The 13,861-nt window shown below is 38.9% G+C and overlaps 1 protein-coding gene and 2 pseudogenes across 1 annotated transcript; all 3 read right to left on the minus strand.

Moving 5' to 3' along the window:
• Positions 1-298: 298 nt before the first annotated feature.
• LOC114251151 (uncharacterized) lies at positions 299-1,528 on the minus strand. The gene is made up of 2 exons (XM_028185330.2): positions 1,451-1,528; positions 299-565 (listed from the first exon to the last, which is right to left on the minus strand). The coding sequence occupies exons 1-2, from the start codon at positions 1,526-1,528 to the stop codon at positions 299-301; spliced, it is 345 nt and encodes a 114-aa protein (XP_028041131.2).
• A 5,112-nt stretch (positions 1,529-6,640) lies between these two features.
• Positions 6,641-8,427, minus strand: LOC114251173 (uncharacterized; annotated as a pseudogene).
• Positions 8,428-9,026: 599 nt separating this feature from the next.
• On the minus strand, positions 9,027-11,183 carry LOC114251174 (chorion class CB protein PC404 pseudogene; annotated as a pseudogene).
• Positions 11,184-13,861: the final 2,678 nt, after the last annotated feature.

Below are 13,861 nucleotides of genomic sequence, written 5' to 3' on the forward strand. Positions count from 1 at the left end.
TAAGATATTCATTACATCGCGTGCCCTGCGAAAACTATTGATGATAGAATAAAATAATGTACTACGACTTTATAGAACACATTATTATTTACAAAAAGTGTCGCAACAGCATATGTCTAACTATTATAGTTATGCCGCAATAAGTGTTCTTTTATTGAAAAAATAAGACAACGTCAAATATCGTTGAAATTTTTGTAAAAGACCCAAGCGGAGCCGGAACGGGCCGCTTGTTGAGTTAATAAAAGAAACGGGTTATTATCAATTTATTTTTTTAATATTTTATTCATTTAAAGAAAAATTAATACGCAGGACCGTTGCATCCGCAGTTGTTGGCCACGCTCACCAATCCTCCAGCCGGCACTGTACCCTCGAACATCACATACCCCACTACAGGAACGTTCCCACAGACGCCAGTGTTGCCACCCACGGGCAATTCACCCGACACGGCCACATCGCCGTAGCCAACTGGACCACCGCACGGGGCATTGCACCCCACATTTCCAGCATATGGCTGACGAACGTTGCAAGCGCAACCCACGTTTCCAAGTACCTGGCAAAGAGCGTTCTGGAAAAACATTAAAAGTGTCATACGAATTAACTTGAATATGGTTGGTTCACTTGATAAAGGTTGATAATCCTAACTCCAATAACTATATAGAGGTTATAATTTCCTTAATTTGCATAAATATATCATTGGCATCACTCCGATAACGCAGATGTCGCAGCGCCATCTAAGAATTAGGTCTAGAAACTATACTTACACGAATTTTTTTCATGGCATTATCTGGCTTGTTGGATCTCAAATGCTTTTTGAGTCGAATTTGAATCTAGACCAGACTATTCTAGATACTCAGCTATTGATTTATACAATAGTATTTATTGTACAATTTTCTTTTGTTATCACCGAATTTCGATACAAACCACAAAATATTGGATCCTAAATATCTTTGACATGTGTTATTTCAAATAAACAACAATTAGTGGAACTGCGTTAAGGTTTTTTGCTAGTGGTAGGGTATCTTGTGAGCCCGCATGGTTAGGTACCACTAACCCGCTTACTTCTGTGGGGAAGTTTTTTTTGCCCCAGTACACAGACAAGCGCACAGTCCACCCGATGGCGAATGGTAGCCGTCACTCATGGACTTCAGCAATGCCAGGAGCAGAGCCAAGCTGCAAGCTAATCTCCGCAAGTCTCGTTTGAAGAAGGACATGTCATAGCGCACGAGAAAAACCGCGGAAGAGAGCCGGATGGCACGTAGCGAAAAAGGTCTCTGGAAACGCACTGTAGTTATAATAAGTCGTAATGCGATTCGATTCGAAGGATAGGGCAGCCATTGTACTACAAAACTGATGATGTCAATAGGTTCCAGTTACCACTTAACACCAACGATAGGCATAAGCTCATCCAGTCATCTGAGCCATAAAAATGTATTAAATTGAAACTACATACCTGAGCCAAAAGACCCAACAAACACATAAGGTACCAGCGACCCATCTTGCGGACGAAAACGCTGTTGTTCAATAACATTTTTTTATCAAATCCACCTTCATTTATAGCTTCGATTGCGTAATATATAACGCGGTTATGCAAAACACATGTTACTCAGAAATTCTAACATATATTGTTTAATTAGCGATAAACAATATTGAACATTAGCAAACGATCACGAACTTGACGATAATGGAATCACAAAATTGCCATTGCTTTGTCAGTCGCGTCTTAATTGCTTTTAAGACGCTTGATTGTATGGTCAAAATAGATAATAAATAATAATAAATATTTACTAACAATCACACCACGTTAACTGGTCCCGTGATAAGTTCGTAAAGAACTTGTGTTACAGGTGCCAGATAACGGATATAAATGTAAGATTTTTATTATACACATACATATATTTAACATACATCCATAACCCTGGAAAGGACATTTATATTTATCATACAAATATCTTCTCTTGGCGGGATTCGAACCCGCGACCCCCTTGTGTAGTGACCATGTCACTTACCACTACACCAGACGGCCGTTGAATGGCTTTGAAATATTTTTAGCTAGAAAGAGCTCGCTCATAAGATTTTCTAGATTCCTAACTAATTTTGTATGTAGTAATACCATCTATTATATGCAGGACAGAAAATCAATTTATTCAAAACCTACTAAAGAATGAGAAATATCTCTATCTTTTTTTTTATTTATTTTTTATTGCTTAGCTTTGTGGACGAGCTCACAGCCCACCTGATGTTAAGTGGTTACTGGAGCCCATAGACATCTACAACGTAAATGCGCCACACACCTTGAGATATAGTTCTAAGGTCTCAGTATAGTCACAACGGCTGCCCCACCCTTCAAACCGAAACGCATTACTGCTTCACGGCAGAAATAGGCGGGGCGGTGGTACCTACCCGTGCGGACTCACAAGAGGTCCTACCACCAGTAATTACGCAAATTATAATTTTGCGGGTTTCATTTTTATTACACGATGTTATTCCTTCACCGTGGAAGTCAATCGTGAACATTTGTTGAGTACGTATTTCATTAGAAAAATTGGTACAAGCCTGCGGGATTCGAACACCGGTGCATCGCTTCAACACGAATGCACCGGACGTCTTATCCGTTAGGCCACGACGACCACTGTACTAATATATAAATCTACAGTGGTTTTTACGGATGTTCCGTTATAACTTCTGAACCATGCATCCGATTGACTTGAAGCTTGGTATCCATGTAGAAAATACATGTACTTTAGGGATAGGCTAATATTTATATGAGTCTTAGGTCTTCCTTATAATAATGACAATAAAACAATAATGTTAATTTTAAATGCCCAGCGAAGCGGGCGAGTATGGCTAGTATTTGATACTTCTGTCTGCTTTATTTATTGCGATTTTTATTAAATTATATTTTCACTTTTCAACTGGCTATTTGGTATTTGATCCTAATTTGTAATTTGATTTAATACTGTAGAGGATCTTTCATTTTTACCAAACGTCACCAGAATAGTATATTCACATGATATATGACCTCTGGGATTAGCTTCCTTTACCCATAGTGGATCGATTACTAATGTGATGTTTATTAGTAAAAGCTATCCAGGATTATACTAGACAGGAGAAGAATGCCAAAATGATGAATGAATAAGGATACCAGAGTTCTCTAACTTTAAACACGCCGAGCTACTTTTGTTTCCTAAGCCGCAACCAAGCTAATGCTACACATCCACAATATCGATGCCAATAATTTTGATCATATACATTTTTATTGCATAGAAATGTATACAGATTGAATCGTGTAATATATAATTATATAAAAATTTATGACTTTAAAACGGTATAAACGCAAAAACAATAAAACTTAACATTTAAGATCCCCTAGACTTAAGCTCATTGGAACGTTTAGTGGTTCAAGGAAGAGTAGACGGTCAACGCTCTCGCGGCCGATCATCCACAAGGTGGACAGACTTGGTTAAGTTATCTACGAAGTGTTCCCTTACTGAGTGTACACGTACCGCCACAAATAGAAAAAGATGGAGAAGTCTCTCAAAAGCCGCAACCAAACATTAAGACTTACGTAACCACGATCACTCCGCCAGGAGTGAACGGCTGAGAAGAAGAAGAAGAAAGACTTAAGTGTTTTATTTTTATTATTTATTGTTAACATAGAAGTAGAAACACAAGCATAATGTGCATCTGTGCTTGAACTAGGTGATAAAACCTGTATCTCAAGCAGCAGTGCTATTCGTACAAAGAATACAACAGCTTTACTTCACAGAAACAGAAAGTTAATAGACAAGAAATACATGTGTTGATATAAATATGTGCTGATGATGAGATAAGCCCTAAGATTAGTTTGAACTGTTTTTTGGGTTGTTTCTGTATTTTTTTACACAAATAAACAAATAGATAATAGACAAAAAGAAATTGTTAGGGCTTAACCTTAAAAATGAAGATATATTTTTTCAAACAGGTCTAGTTAGTGGTTATTGTCTTAAGTTTCAAATAGATGATGATTCAGATAGAAGCATATTAGTTAATTCTTGGTTCTGCGTGTTTGTAAAATATCGGGGTTTGAATACTGTTCTTTAATGCGGCCTTTTCATGATCATGTAATTAATCTGTATCCGTAATCTATATATTAATGCGTGAAGCAAAAACGTTGTATCCCTTTTTACGAAAATTGCGCGGACGGAGGAGTCTGAAATTTCCCACACTTATAGAGAACTAGCGATCCGCCCCCGCTTCGCTTCGGAAACATTAAATTTTATTATTGATAGGCGAAGCCCGCCATGTTGCGCGCGGTACGACAATAACTGCGGTTGACGCCGCGGGGCGAAGCTAGTCTAAAAAAAGTAGCCTAAGTTACTCCTTATATCATCAGCTACCTATTAGTGAAAGTCTCATTAAAATCGGTTCAGCCGTTCCAGAGATTAGCCGGAACAAACAGACAGAAAGACAGACAAAAATTGTAAAAAATGTTATTTTGGTGTATGTACCGTAAATATTATTCATAAGCATGTAGTAAAAAACGGTTACTACAAACAGACACTCTAATTTTATTTATGTATATAGACATAGAGAAGGAGTGCAGAACACTACACACACTATATTTGACGCACACACGCATCCATACTATTTATTTATTGTCAAACTTTTGTTCTTCACGTCTGTGGTCAAATTCAGAATAGATTAAATATTGTTTGTCTTTATTAATATTTTTCTATAGCGCAGTCTTGGCGAAATTTGTGATTATAGAAGTATAAAAGTCTTTGAAAATAGAATCATAATAGTGTACAAGCTCTTAATTTCAATTAATTATAGTCGAATTTCGAGTTCCGGGCGACCACTAGTGTTAGTAATTTCTCGCCCAACTCCAAGAAGTGGTCCTAAACACGTCATTTCGGATCCTCCCGATCCACTAACGGTGCTTTTAGGTACCTCAAGCACCGGTCATCGTTTTCGTCGAACCCTGCGCCATGTCAGGTCTGAACTCCGTGAGCTCACCTACTTCTTAGGTTACGCTGACATAGCCTCTTAAGCTTAGGTAGAAAAAAAAAACAAGAAGCTACCCAAGTTTTACCCGGATGTGTGGGTTTTTATTTATTTGTTTTTAATTGCTTAAGTCAGTGGACTAGCTCGCGGTCCACCTGATCTTAAGTGGTTACCTGAGCCCATAGACATCTACAACGTAAATGCCGCCACTTATCCTGAAATATGAGTTCTAAGGTCTCAGTATAGTACAACGGCTGCTCCACCCTTCAAACCGAAACGCATTACTGCTTCACGGCAGAAATAGGTAGGATGGTGGTACTTTCCCATGTGGACTCACAAGACGTCCTACCACCAGTAATGACGCAAATTACCATTTTGCGGGTCTGATTTTTATTATACGATTTAATCCTTCACCGTGGAAGTAAATCGTGAACAATTGTTAATTAAGTACGTATTTCATTAGAAGAATTGATACCCGCCTGCGGGATTCGAACACCGATGCATCGTTAGATACCGAACCGGACGTCTTATCCTTCAGGCCACGGCAACTTCAACGGTATTGATACTGAAATGTAACTATACTGAGATCTTAGAACTTATATCTCAAGGTGGGTGGCGCATTTACGTTGTGGATGTCTATGGGCTCCAGTAACCACTTAACACCAGGTGGGCTGTGAACTCGTCCACCCATCTAAACCAAGTCAAGTCAAGTCCTTCGTCAGGGAAGGCACTCGTGAATATTTTATGAGTACGTACCACTTTAGTAAAAATTGTTTAGTAAAAGTTGGTATCTGCATGTGAGATTTTTGAAGGCATCGCTTAATACAAGAATCCCGAGCGCCTTAGCCATTAGGTCAGCGCAACTGGACTATCCAAGAATCTCAGCTATCTTGCTTTTTATTTTTTATTTATTAAGCCTTTTATTCCATATTTTTTTTCGGGTAGAAGGCCGAACCTCCTACGAGGTCCCCGCGCAAAAAGGGCGCGCGGGGTATGTGAGACTCAACGATCTGCATGGTGTTGTGAGCAGACCGCGGGCCCAAGGATTTTAGGACCCACCCACTAAACGACTCCCCTGCACTCTTACACCCGACGTCCGATCCCCTCCGAGGTCAGAACCCGGATGAGGTAGGGGGGCTACCGCGGTCAACACTACAACCAGACGGCGCGGCTCACCCCAAGGACGCCCAGCCGACGGAGCCTTCGAGGCGAATCGAAGGCTCTGAAACGTCGGCCGTCTCGGTACGGCAGCCCGTCGGGCCGCCCAGACGGTGCCGCTGGTGTCCCGGAATACCCCGCTGGACCAGAACCAGCCTGCCGGGTCGGGACGCGATACACCGTCGACCGGTCGCTCTATTCACTCCACGGCAGCGCGCTAGAGTGCTGGTAGCGCGCCGCGCGGCCTCACCCCCTCAGGTCGCCCCTTGACCTTCACCGGGGGGAGGCCGCTAACTACAGGGGCCGGGACGTACGGGCGTATTCCCGTCTCCGGCCCCCGGCTCGATGGCGACGGATCGGTGCGGAAAGGGAAGAGCTCTCACTCTCTCGCTCCGCCGCCTCCTTCTGCGAGATGGTGGACTCGCAGAAGTCGAGCATCGCCTTCCAGGACGCGTCGCTGCCGAGCATCGTAGCCACGACGCGCGGCAGCGAGAGGTCCTCACCTATGACCGCGACGAGGGCGGCGTGTTGCTCGTCGAAACCAGAGCGATTTTTTTTTTAAATAAGTATTGATCACTGAAAGTCTATTTTCAAAAGCAAAATCTAATAATCTTTGACCTCTGTCATTTCTATCTCCATATCCATATATTCCTGTAACGATATGTTCTTCTTTTAGTGGTTGACCTATTTTTGCATTAAAATCTCCAATAATTATAAGATTTTTTGAAGATATATGAATTGCTATGTCCAAACTTCGATAAAATTCTGTTATTTCTTCTTCACTTGAAAGACTTGTGGGGGCATAGGCTTGTATAATGCTTTTAATATATCCTTGAATGTTGAGGTTAAGCAGGGCGATTCTTTCCGTGAAGCCTATAAATCGTTCAATATAAGGTTGTAAGGATTTCTTTATTAAAAAACCCACGCCGTAAAGTCCTGGCGTGTGGCCTACATAACATGATATCGTGCTCTCATATTCTTCTATTTGACAACCCATTCTCCTGACTTCTGAGAGACCAATGACGTCATACTTTATTTCTTTCAAGGTTTCTTCGAGCTCTAATAGTCTTTCATATGAAGAGAGTGTTTTCACGTTATATGTTGCTATGTATAACTTGTTTGTTGATAGATTTCCGGATTTTGGGCCAATTTCTAATTGTTTCTTTGAAGGGTAGTGGTCAATCTCTTCCACGGTGACCAGCCGGCTTGGAAGATGGTTTTCCGTGTTGTGTTTTTTATTATTTTTGTTTTTGAGAGGGTGTGCCGATTGCTATTGGTTCGGATTATGTTTTGGCAAAACTTGTTTAGTTGAATTTTTATTCGCCAAATAGTTGAAGATCCCTGCCTTGACTACATTTTCAGAACAACTAGTTGTGCCCTGTGAGGTGTTCAATGCAGGTTTGTTTTTCTTTTTTGGTTGAGTTCTAGGTGATGAATCAATGCGATTATCGGTTTCTTGAGGCGATGTCGGGAGAGATCGTTTACTCTTTCCTAATCGATTATTTATTTCTTGTTTTCCTATTATAACTATTTTATCGTATTTTAATATAGCTTTGTTACCCTTATCTCTTTCAACTTTTACTTGTTCCTGTAGCATTCTCCGTTTCTCTAGAATATGCTGTGGGTAATCTTCCTTAATGTAGTAGTTTGAATCCTTCAATAGCTTCTTTTGTTTGAGAATTTCAATTTTTCTACCAACTGTGGTCAGTGTCATAACAATAGGCCTAGGTTTCTTTGTATTTTTCCCTATTTTTCTGATTTCTTGAATTTCTTTTCGGTCTAGTTTGATTCCCAGATATTTTGATGTGAAATTAATAATTTCCGTTTCTAAATCCGAGTAAGAGTAGATTGAGTTGTGTTCTTTAATGCCAAAAAATACAATATTTCGGTTTCTTGCCTGTTTCTCCAATATATGAAGTCTTTGTTCCTGCATTTCAAATTGTTCTTCTAGGGTTTTATATTTTTGTTCAAGTTGACTTAGTTTTTCGTCTAAAATCAGATTCACATTATCCGTAACTGTTTTTGCAACTTATATACCGCTTTCCTTTATTGCGATTTTTTGGTCTTCGAGATCTTTTTGAATTAAGCGTAGGGTGGTTATTATTTCTTCCATTGTTATAATTCACTGGGATTTATGAAGCAAACGACGATTCCAAGAAAATCTTATCTTTGTTTTCAAACAGGCGGTGCCCTCTTTTGAGCACAAACAGAATTTAGGTATGAGAATGCCGGTAATTATTGACAAAATGGTTGATTATCTAAATATGTGTTTGTGTCGTCCGCTGGTAGATGGCGCTGATTACAGCAATATAACTCCGATGTTTAGTTTTTTATTTCCAAGGCTGTAATTATTAAGATTTTTCTTTTTAGGTTCACTATTCACTGTTTTTAAAATTGTATTCACTAGTTATTTGCACGTCACCGGTTATTGCCGGACCACAACAATCCACTTTGTTTTTTGAAGGTATAGCACCGGCTTCACAATGTTCGTCCAATTTTTCTATTTTTCGGTTCTTTTTTCAAGTCTACTATTCCACTAATTCTATTAAGTGTAAAGTGTCACTTTTATTCACTTTTTCAATAGTTTAGTACACTTTTTTTATTTTTAATCACTTATGAATACACAGTCGATGTAATCGTGGCACTGCTTCGCCTACCCTCTCCATCTTGTTTAGCACCTAACAAATTTGGTACACCAAAAAATAAAAAGACCAATCATTTCCTTTTGTTAGTTTAAATCATTTATTAAGTATACATATATCCCTATGATCAACATCATTCACGTTCTAATTCTCACCACTAGCAACGACTATAGCGCTTCAACAATAAATCAGCGCCATTTGATACAACATACCAAATACCACAAATATATTTTTTATTTAGATTTAGTAGACACCCCTACAACCGCAACCGCCTTTCCTAAAGCCGCCCCATAAGCCACGTGGGAAGGAAGTGAAACCAACTGGAGTCACCGAGGGAACAATAAAATCGCCAATGATCGGTGAGATAAAGCTTTCTGAAACAATGCCAACGGTGCCATCACCGCAACAGCTCGAAATGGCACCGGTCCCAGAAGTGGGAAAAGATCCATCGGTCGAGACAGCGCCCAAGAACGGCAGACTGCCAATGACGGTGACTGCTCCTTCAATGGCGTTCTCTGAAGTTACTACGAGTCCGGTAGGGGCGACAGGAGAGGAACTGGTAACGGTGAAACCGCCGCCAAAAGATGATGGGACGCCTCCGTAGCCGCAGCCGCATATTTGGCCGAGACCATGCCTGCCGAAGAGCGACAGCCCATCGTAGCCCCGACCACCAAATGGTCTGAGGAATCCATTTTTATAAAGGGCATGACCGATGCACTGGCTGGATATGGCCTGAAACATAATTGACATCAATTATAAGTTAGGAAATTTAATGATAGTGGTTTTTGAGGATATTAATCAGAAGACTTAAGGATTAACTCCTCAGCTTTTTTTTATTACTTAGATGGGTGAACGAGCTCACAGCCCACCTGGTTACTGGAGCCCATAGACATCTACAATGTAAATGCGCCACTCATTCTGAGAAATAAGTTCTAAGGTCTCAAGTATAGTTACAACGGCTGCCCTACCCTTTAGACTGAAACGCACTACTGCTTCACGGCAGAAATAGGTAGGCCGGTGGTACCTATCCTCGCGGACTCACAAGAGGTCCTACCACCAGTAACAAATCAGCTGCTTCATCTTCCTTCTACGAGAAAAGATAATGCTAATCGAGGAATACACATATTTTAATGTTTCTTTTTGCGGTTATTACTTTGACATTATCCGATAACTCAAAATATTCAGTACTAGATTAAACATAATATTTTGTAAAATTTTGAAACATATTTTGTTTTTAGTAAGACATTTAGGCTCGAAGCTTTGTTAAGCGTCCCCAGAGATCCTCATTTCTTCATTGATGCGGTTAAAAAGGAGATGATTCCAATTCACTTAAGTCCGGACTTTCTCTAACTTAACTTAATGATTCTCTATCTTAATCTCTCTCTCTCTCTCTTAATCTCTCTCTTAACGAGTCTCTAACTTAATGATTCAATATTAACAAAAGATCCTGTGTTGGTCAACTGATTCGAAATGAGTATAATCTTTCTCGGCTATAGTGAGTAAATGCGATACAATCCTTTATTTCTTCCTTCCATTCCTTTAGTTACTAACTAATACGCTCCTATCGATCTTCTTCTTACTTAAATAGTAATTCACAATTTAGGAAATGCTCGTTAAGTGAAAACAAACAAACGAATGCCCAAAAACGAGGAGCATTGGTTTTTAGAAAAGCTTTTTCTTCGTTCAAAACTTCTCTCATAAAACACGTAAGAGGTAATTGCAACTTATACTGTATAAACTTTGAAAGTTGAAAAAAGTTTCTTTTCCTCTGTGTAGCTCTTCTGATAGTAGAACTTTAAAAGTAGTCTGGGTTCAAAATATATTGGTTTTACATTATTATGTATGAATTGGTTGGAAGTGTGAAAGTAGCAGTTTGTCAGGAGAATATTTTTGTATGAACCAAATGCAGTTCCAATTTCTTGCTCATCTATCATTCTCTCTTTCTCTCAGGGATCAGATCAGATCAGAGTCTCATTTATTATTTAAAATGTTATACAAAAAAAATAAAAATAAAAACATTTCTATTAAATTAACTAACTATAATTAGTTTATGGGAACATCAACACACTCTGAATGAGGCTAAACTAAAAATTTACGTACTAAATAAATCATGTTACCTAAATAGCCACTCAATTTAAAAATTTTTTTTTTTAAACCATTCAATGTCCATATTAATTAGTTTTGACCTAAAAAGTAACAAGAAAGATTCACACTAGCATCTTGAGCATCTTGACTGCTCAGAATACGTCCTGTTACCATTTAAAGCACTTAGATCGAGCCTACCTAGCTAGCCTAGCACGAACTCACAAAGACTTATATAAATTAAAAGCTCGAGATTGAAGAAGAAAAACTTACCTGCACAAAACTGGTTAGGGCGAAGATAAAAAGTTCCTTGGCCATGTTCAATATAAAGACAATTAATACGCCTAGCTCCGCTACTTGCTTCCCCTTTTATATACTAGCCGGTTTGACACTTACCAAAGCGTTCTCATTTTAACTCGGATAAAGGCTACGTGACTTCACTTGTTGCAGTTTAAAAACATCGCAGTCATTCAAAGTTGGCTCTTACCCAAACTGAGAAAGATGTGGTGAAATTCAATCGTTTCTGTTATCTTAATGTCCGTCTTTGATTTTAAGAATAGCATTGACAAGGGAACAACCTACTGATCAGTAATGTTTTCAAATCTCGTCCCAAAAATGATATGTCATAGCTCTCAGGATACACTGACAGGAGGGCTTTTCCCAGAGCTTATTTATAAGTTTGAATAGTCCGACTTACGAGATAGCTTTACGATCATTCTAAATTTAGTAACAAACTTACGTACTTGATGCTTCATCATCGAAATTGTTCCATTAAATTCGCACTAATAGGTACATGATTCGATTTTGAACAGACGCTTATAGTATGCAGGTACTAATTAAAACACTCTATTATTCTGTAAAATGAAAAGTGAAAGAGTTGGTTAATTAATTTACTTTATATTTTTAGCATATTAAATAGGTAAGAAAGAAATCATTTATTCGCCAAGCATAGTGAAAATTAGTTATTACATAAGTTAAAAGCAGCGTGTATGCTTTGTCATTATTTGACATGCGAATTTTAGTGCAGTGCAAGATATTATAATATTATATAATTTACCATTCATTCATCCATAATTCAACCAATAATTAAAAAATCCATTTATTTTCAATGTCGTCCCTAAGAAAACCATTTATGTCATAATAATTTCCACTAATAAGATTACTTTTTAGTTTTTTCTTAAAATGAAAATCGTCTAAGTCTCTTAATTTCTTTGGTAGTTTATTAAATATCCTAACTCTCATACCTAGTATACTATTATTCTTCTTTATATTCCTTTTTGGTGCCTTAGAAACTTGATCTTTCTACTGCTAATTATTTCCAAAAATTATCAGTCTTTTAATCACTCAACAATAAATCAACACTCAACAACAACAAAGAAACGGCCTATACAAAGGCCGTTTCTTTAAGATTACAAGTACTTTCAAATTGTACTCCCAGTCTATAGCACAAAAAAATAGATACATCCATACGCAAATTCTGGTCATATCTCTTGGAACCATTGTGTCCGTCCGATAATTAATGTTGACCTTAATTGCCACCTACCAGTTCATAAACAAATCTTCCCCTACGGCGTTCCTTGAACGATTTTTCCTTTGCCCTCATAGGCAGACAAGAATACGGTTCTTCTCAATGCAATGCTTTTTGTAAATATAAAGCTTATTTTCCGTAAACAGGTTTAAGCTTTTAACGCACTTAGTAGAGATTTTCGAGACCTCATGGTGAAAGAAATGTGGTAATAGACCGGACGCTTAGTTAAATATTTTTTCATCATTTCCTCCTTGCATCGTGTTCCTCAGTGAGGAGGGTCGTGAGCTTTACGAAGACCTTTAGTTTGGACTATGTTTCTCCATTCCTTGGATGGATGGACAGTGATATTGATGCTGGAGTTCAGTTTCGCTACCCACTACGACTTATTTATTTATGGTAAAATTTGACCCGAAGATCCTATTAATTCGTCGTGCGTTCGTTAATTCATGTGTCTTTCTCCACCACGAAAGAAGTTAAGCATTCAAAGTGTTAGAAATAATATGAAGCGTCTCGCGACAACCAAAGAACATATTTAATGTATCGTATTTTATATATTTTTCGCTCGTATCGATCAAATATGAGTATATTTGTTTGTTAAAATTGACTAGACGATACTTACATCGCCGTGACTTTCTCTACACCACCTTTCGTGGACAATTTTTTTTCTACCTAAACCTTGAGAGGCCATTTCAGCGTAACCCTAACAAGTAGGTGAGCTCACGGGGCTCAAACCTGACGACGTTGCTAACACTAGCAAGAGCAGCGCTTTGCAGAATCTAACACCGGATCGGAAACGCGACCCACTGAGAAGATCCGGCGAGAAACTCAGTGGGCTGTGTCTGTGGGTTAATTTACTCGCAAGCGACGGGTTGGACGAGAAGATGGATCGGTAAGGAGTGTCTAAAGTAAACAGTACGCCAAAGCACAAAATAAAGTATGAATAAAATAAACCATCAACAAGGAATTATTTAGATGAGTTGAGTAAAAGCTTAAATGATTTGGGCCAGTCTTCAATATGTACTTAAACATGCATAATTGGTCGCAGTTTTTGTTTGTCCTGAAGTAAGGGTTGCTTAGGAGCTAAAATACACGAGAATGCGATCTAGCAACCCTTGCTTTGACTAGCAGCTTTTGAAGTCGTCGTGGCCCAATTTTTCTAATGAAATACGTACTCAACAAATGTTCACGATTGACTTCCACGGTGAAGAAATAACATCGTGTAATAAAAATGAAACCCGCAAAATTATAATTTGCGTAATTACTGGTGGTAGGACCTCTTGTGAGTCCGTGCGGGTGGGTACCACCACCCCGCCTATTTCCGCCGTGAAGCAGTAATGCGTTTCGGTTCGAAGGGTGGGGTAGGAGTTGTAACTATACTGAGACCTTAGAACTTATATCTCAAGGTGGGTGGCGCATTTACGTTGTAGATGTCTATGGGCTCCAGTAACCACTTAACATCAGGTGGGCT

Source organism: Bombyx mandarina, chromosome 02, assembly GCF_030267445.1.
Source record: "Bombyx mandarina strain Sakado chromosome 02, ASM3026744v2".
Classification (NCBI taxonomy): Eukaryota; Metazoa; Arthropoda; class Insecta; order Lepidoptera; family Bombycidae; genus Bombyx; species Bombyx mandarina.

Coding starts and splice junctions, on each gene's coding strand:
- LOC114251151 (XM_028185330.2), bottom strand. CDS start 1,528: ATGTTATTGAACAACAGCGTTTTCGTCCGCAAGATGGGTCGCTGGTAC. Junction 566..1,450: donor TGTTGGGTCTTTTGGCTCAG/GTATGTAGTTTC, acceptor ATGTTTTTCCAG/AACGCTCTTTGCCAGGTACT.